The sequence below is a fragment of the Halyomorpha halys genome, unplaced genomic scaffold (assembly GCF_000696795.3).
Source record: "Halyomorpha halys isolate HHAL.00 unplaced genomic scaffold, Hhal_1.1 Scaffold340.1, whole genome shotgun sequence".
NCBI lineage: Eukaryota > Metazoa > Arthropoda > Insecta > Hemiptera > Pentatomidae > Halyomorpha > Halyomorpha halys.
In genome coordinates this window covers 607635-614689 of record NW_027108009.1, presented here as the reverse complement: position 1 = coordinate 614689, position 7055 = coordinate 607635, and the positions used below count along the sequence as shown (strand labels likewise).

General features: G+C 31.0%; 1 protein-coding gene across 2 annotated transcripts in view; it reads right to left on the bottom strand.

Annotated features, from left to right (window-relative positions):
* Prm (Paramyosin) overlaps window positions 1–5952 on the bottom strand; it is a 64846-nt gene extending 58894 nt beyond the window's left edge. Inside the window, exons 1-2 of one of the 2 annotated variants that reach the window (XM_067046406.1) lie at window positions 5741–5952; window positions 5600–5656 (exon numbers count right to left, since the gene is read on the bottom strand). In XM_067046406.1, coding sequence (XP_066902507.1) covers window positions 5600–5656; window positions 5741–5854 — 171 coding nt within the window. In that variant the 5' untranslated portion in view covers window positions 5855–5952. The remainder of the gene's footprint in view (window positions 1–5599; window positions 5657–5740) is intronic. The other variant, XM_067046407.1, reaches the window with a different exon arrangement.
* Window positions 5953–7055: the final 1103 nt, after the last annotated feature.

Here is a 7055-nt window from a genome sequence, read left to right as displayed (position 1 = left end):
AGGTCAAAACATTAATATCTAATTAGTCAATTATCCATTAAAACACAGTCGAATTTATTTATCTGCAGACACTATTAATAAACTTTTATCACAACCATGCTTGTAACCTTTTAGCCTGAATGAAGTTTTTAGAGTGGTTTAAATTATGTTTTCAAAGTGGTATTGAGTAGATTGTCCCTGAAGATGGCCGGATTGGCCGAAACGTTGGACGTATAAAAGAAATAAAAAGTTTTGAGACTATAATGGATAGTGTTTGAATTATTTATTAAAAAACTGTTTTATTATTTTATGCTGTGACTATTTATGTTAATAGGTTTCAGAGCAAATTGCTCCATATTAATGTTAAGTATGCTGTGTATGAGGTAACCTAAAGTATGCTCTGTATGGTATGAGGCAACCTAAAGTATGCTGTGTATGAGGCAACCTAAAGTATGCTGTGTATGGTATGAGGCAACCTAATACAGTTGGGCAACACAACAGTGAATAATGTTTTTCCCTCTCTCTCTCTCTGTTTCTTCCTAACGATTGGAACATTAATGGGATAAAAGTGGGATAAAGGAAGGATTGGAGGTGGGAATCTTAGCCTATCTGTAAATAGGCTGGAAGGTTGTTGGCATCTTTCCTCCAAGCGTTGGCAACTGGCCACTCCATCCAATTTTTGGAATTTCCATATCTTCAAGCTTGTCTAGCGGGGGTCTCATCCCACTAAATTTTGATTTTTTTTTTAACCTTACGTATTTCCGATGCCGGATTCCGGCAAGACATACGTTTTATATTATTTATTTATAATTTTATATTTACTTAAAAAAAAAATAGCCAATCTAGAGGTGGTGTGAAACACAAGCCGTGGGTATTTCGAGTGGTCCCGAAGAGCTGTCTGCTAGGTGACATATATATTGTTGAAAGAACTTGGCAGTGTTAAAATAAGGCCATCGCCATTTAAATACCCTCAGAAGCCTCCCAGAAGCTATTTCTGTTCTAGAGCTGCTTCGGGAGGGGAGATCGTGTCTCGGCCTTCAGGATAACCGATTGGATTACACTTGTTCTCTTCCGAAGGGCCATCTTCGACATATAGATAAAAAATAAAACTTACAGAATCGTTCATAACTACAATAATTAACCACTGATAATAGTCCGAAACGTCGATTAGGAATAGGTGTGGAGGAGTCTGGTGGCATCAAACTGTAAAAATTATTGTAAAACCCCATATTCAAAAAATAACTAAAATTTAAAACTTATCTTTCTGAAGTGAAACTATGAAGTATGGATTGTGGAAACGTAATTCACAACATCTAATTAAAAAAATTATATCCAAATAGGAAATGTTCAGGTTATTTCATTATTAGATTAAAATCACAATTTCATTTAACAATTATAAAATTTTAGGTTTATATCCACTACTTCCCTATGTTAAAACATCGGCCTTATAATCGATAAACATTTTTAAAAATATATCTAATACCATTCCTTCCATTATAAACTCCCTAACAATCCAAACCCACTAATTTCTAAACTTAATTTGCTTCCTCCGTCATTCCTGACAATTCTCGGAGGCGCCTGAAAAGAATATGGCCACGAGACCTGAACGTCATTAGATTACTACCAATGGGTAGTTTCTCTACATGGCTGAATCACTCAATTATAAACGAAAAACAAATTTACTGGATGTATGTTTAGGAATGACAGTTGTAAATAGCAATAAATAAAAAATATATATATCTAATTTCACCCAAATAATTATAAAATATAGTGATTTGTTCAAACTATATGTTGATTGTGATTTCATAATATAGTTAGGACAAATCACCTCCTTGTATGACCGTTGTTCAAAAAACAGTTCTTCCTTACAAAGTACTGAACCCCTCGGTATAATCTATAAGTACACCATTCATAGGCTTTAAGCGGGTATAGATTTTGATTTTTTTTTTAAATATTCTTTGAAAAGATTTTTTTCATAATTTTATTTTCTATTAAATAAATGCCCGTCAAGATTTGTCTTAAATCCTATATGATTAAAATCATATGATATTTCAATCAATACGAGAATACATTATTTCTCCTTATAAAGCATAATAATGAAATTTAGATCAAAAAGCGAAAAATATTTTAATACAGTAGGGTGGAAAACTCGGACTAAATTGTTGGTAAATTTTAGATTTCAATCCCTCCCTTCACACATAAAATTATTGTACAAAGCCTTAACTAAAACCATTTCTAGTAAAATTGAACAGTAATAGGAATAATGCAGACAAGTAATTATACTGATTAAAGATATATGTATGTGGATGTATATAAATATCCTTAAATAGTTTATAAATGCTGATTCAACGGGTAAATGTCCGAGGGGTAGACCAAAACGTAGGTGGAAAAATTGTATTATGTCCGATTTTGTGGATTTGTGTAAACAGCAAACGGTCGTATCGGCATCGAACCTTCAGGTTCACCAAGCCTTTTGTTAATGTATAATTATCTTGAAGTTAAATTTTTCAATTAAAAATTACAAAAACGAAGGAATACTAACATAGTAGTTCTTAACCTCAACACCAGCCGAATTTCTTTAACCATATTTAATATTTAAATATCATACCCAAAAAACCAGATTTAAACATTATATTAATGTTACACGACTTCTTAATAATTGTTAATAACTGTTCTGAAAATTATATATAGTTCTTAAATTAAAATTTTAATACTCCGGTATTTTAGAATTTACCGATGTAATCTTAAAATAGACCAGCAAAGGCATGTGTGGCGTAGGCGTCAGCTTTCTGACCTAATACATAGTAGTGGAAGATTGAAATTGATATCTCACCCAAAATATATATTTCTCTCCCTATATTCGTTTGGATTTAGTATATACTTATACACATCATTAATAAGTTATCTGTAGCTATACTTTATGAGAAATTTTATGAAATCGAAACATACATCATAAATAATAATCATAAAACCAAAAAGCAACCAAGAAAAGAACAACTAAACAAGAAACAAAATACTATCACAAATAAAAGCATTTTAACTAAAAAAATCTCTAACATCTAAAAAAAAAAATCACAAAGTAAAAACGCAAAATCAAACAACACTCCAATTTAAAAACAAAGAACAACAGTTTCATGAACATATATCAAAACAGTATTAAGAGAAATGGTGTGGTAAGCAGAAAGTTTTGGTTTTTTTCGCCATTTAAAACTAATTACTTATCCATTTAATAATAATGTTCTATAAATGAATGATGCATGGCAAATCATTCATCATAGCTCACGCCATTTTAAAAGATAGAAAATTAATTTATTGAATAAATAAGGCTTTAGTCTAAATTTTAAAAAGATCATTTTAGGTCTAAAGGAAGCTCTTTGGGAGCCATTGTTGTAAAATATGTTGGAGTCATTTGGAATATTATCATTATTTTTAATCTATTACCTTTCAATCAGAGATTAAAAATAAGTTAATTTTTTTTTTCAAATTTGGTTTAAAACATAATAAAAAAAAAATTAATTTTGTCAAAGATACGAATAAAACAACAAATGAATTTGTATAGTTTTAATATCTATGTATGTTTTTATAAAAATTATTTTTATGTGTAATATTAGTTAATATATTGTAGATAAAAAGAAAGAGAAAAAATGACCTTTAAATCTGGACTTAAACTTCCATGGGTTTGTATTTGTGTAACAAAATAATTTTAATAATGTGACTAAGACAGCAGAAAAATGGCCAAAAGTAAAAAAAAAAAATACCGAAACGTAAAAATATACAGGTAGGTATTTAAAAAAATAAAATTGTTACAATAAAAAAAAAAAAGTATTTATATATAATTTTATTATTGTACAAATGTGGTCCTGATGAGTATTTTTGCTCGATAATTAATAGTTAATCGTTTAAAAATTAATCCTACTTAAAAAAAAAAAATTTGTTTTACATATTTCAGACTAAATAATGATGGGGAGGGGAAGTTTTTACAGAAGCATTTTGATGGAAAATCTATATTAATCAAAAAGAACAAATATATAAAAATTAATTATTCCATATATTGATGAAGTCATTTTAATAATAAAAGAATAATATTTAATTTATTTTATAATTAAGTTAAGGTTAAGATTCGAGGTCAGTATATTTATTCTACAAAAATGATTTTTTTTTTTAAATTTATTATTGTATATATTTTATATCGATATTTCTTTATATAAAATCGATTTTTTTAATAGGAGCTGATTCTGGCCGCATGAATAACCAGGGCGGTTGCCTAGGAGATAAAAATATTTCCGACCAAAGCGCTCCACTCCCGACCTAATTTGGTCAGAGCTGGTCTTCTCATCTCCAACACCACGCTCATCTTCAACCCTATTAGGTGTCTCAGGGCAGTTTAACAATTATTGTTAACAATGTTATTATTTTTTATAATAAAAATAAAACAATTACAAGAATATATTTATAAACACTAGAAAGGTTTAGGGCAATATAGCTTTTTATTCAAGGTAAGAACTATTCATATATTGAAGAAATTCAATATAGAATTTTCGATTTTAATATACAGAAACTAATAACTATAAAAAAAAAATTGGGATTTATCATAAAGAATAAACTAAAAATAACCAAGTTTCAGGTTGAATATAAATGTTAGTTCTCAAGGTCACCGCGTGAAACAGATCTATATTAGATATTTTTACAGTTCATAAAATATATATGAATTTTAGTTAAATCATAAAAAAAATATAATATATTATATAAAATTTTTAATAATTTAAACTTCTAAATTAATTAATTTGAATAGCTAATTTTCATTTTCTTACAAAGGCAACTTCTTTGTATTTTATTGTAAAATATTTTGCACAAAAATAGATTATTATTGTAGGGAGAAGGTCCGGGTGGCGTTCAGAATGGTACAAAAATAATAAAAGTTATTAATCGACGTTTCGTCCCACTTTGAAGGGCTTCAAAAGTTATTATATAAGCTATTAGAAATTTGTAAAAACTTCTTTACGGTTTCGCTCGATGTAGATTTTTATATAAGGTAAAAAATATAATTCATATATTTTTAAATTTCAATGTGGATTTTTTAATTTTAATTCACAGAAACTAATGATAAAAAATAATAGGAGTCCTATTAAATAAAAAACTAAAAATGTCGTTTAAGTTTTGGCTATACTGGTATCAGTTCTCAAGGTCACCGCGCGAAATAGATCTGTATAAGAATCGATTCAAGTGGGCAAATTAATTTATAAAATGTATTTAAATTTTAATTGTATTAGAAAAAACTTATAATATATTGTTTTAAAGTGTCAATTTTAACCTTATAGAAATTTTTTATCGAACAGTTGATATTTATTGAGTACCAACTGGTTGAATTTTCTTACAAAAGAAACGGTATTTTTTTGTTAAATATTTTGCACATATGTTACAAAATTGTAAAAAGTTCATATTTTTCTACTTCATTAGGAAATAGTTTAATTTTTCACTGATATAATGTTAGTCAAGTGACCGGAAGAGTCAGTATTATCTCTAATGAAAAATAAGCTAAATTGTTAAAGCCCGGGGAAAAAAAAGCAAAGCGGAAAATAAAAAGTTATGAAAGCGAATGGCGATTGTTTTTGGAACTCACCCGCTGCCTGAGTTCTCGTTCGGATTCCAGGTCTTCGCTGAGAAGTCGGATCTTGTCCTGTGCAAAAAGTTTGACATGAGGACTGAATTGTTTGTGATTGACGGTGGATATTGGATTGATGGACTGAAAGAACGGACTTACCTCGAGCCTGGACAAGGCGCTGAGGTCGGCGGAGTACTCTATGTTGACATCGGCGGTGCCGCCCCCGCTGGAGCGGTAGGTGTACTTTGCGGTCCTCGAGGTGGCCAGAGGCATGGTGAGAGAAGGATCGTGGACTGTTGAGAACTGCCGCTATTTCGCGACGGTGGAGGATGCGGCGCGCTCTCGCCTTGTCAGAGTATTGGCCGCATCGCGGCTCCGCCCCCGGTATCCCAAGGGGGAGCGCATGCGCCGCCCCGCCCCCGGCCTGTTGATTCACCCCCTTTCAATGGACATGGGCTCTCGTTACTCGCCACTTCCTCAGCTCCACCTGCTGGAGGGATCACTGAACCTTATCGCACCTCACGTGTCCTCATGGCATGTGACAGCAATAGCATTCCGTCCATCACTATCACCATGTCGACATAAATCCACTTTTCCGGACAGTGTTCCTTGTCATCTACCTATTGACGTTATGGTGTCTATTTTCACAAAAAAGATGAGTTTGTTTATAAATGCGCTAATTTCATAAACTGATTTCTTTTTTTAAATTTATTTATTTAATGTGATTTAAAACTGTACAAGTAATAAGTACAATAAGTAAATGTGTTGTATGTTTCATATACACTTGAAAATCTTGGGAAGGAGCTACCCATTAGTGGTACTTCAAACATTAATTTAAACTAGAAGGTCCCGTAGCCATCTTCTCTTCAGACGCTTCGGAGTATTATCAAGGATTTTTAAGGATGAAAGATTAAGACTTAATGGGTTAGGATGGGTAAGGAGTTTGAAATGAAAAGACGCATATCTGTTTTGGGTCAAATCTGTAACGAATGGGATGTTAAGGTCTTTGTGGATGTGTTTATTTGTAACGTAATAAGGAGCATCAAGGATTTTACGTAGGATATTAGATTGTAAGGATTGGATGCGGGAGGAAATTGATGGTTTGGTAGAGCCCCAGAGCTCTATTCCATATGTCGAAATTGGTCTGATTATCGTAGTGTATACTAATTTTTTGTAGTGAGTGAGAAATTTAGAGCGTTTGTCTAGTAAGTGTTGTAGCAATCGGAATCTACGAAAACTTATTTTTTAAAATTCTTTTTGTGTTATGGGACATCTGACAGAATAGGACAAATAGTCACGTAGGTGTTATCGGGTAGTTTAATTATTGTATTATAAATTATATTAAATATGATTTAATGAACTATTTTAAAACAAGCTGTAATACTAAACTACGTATATACGAATCAGATTATTACAGAAGAATGAAACTTTTTCTACTAAGTATCTACTTACTTTTTAAATACTATATTTTATC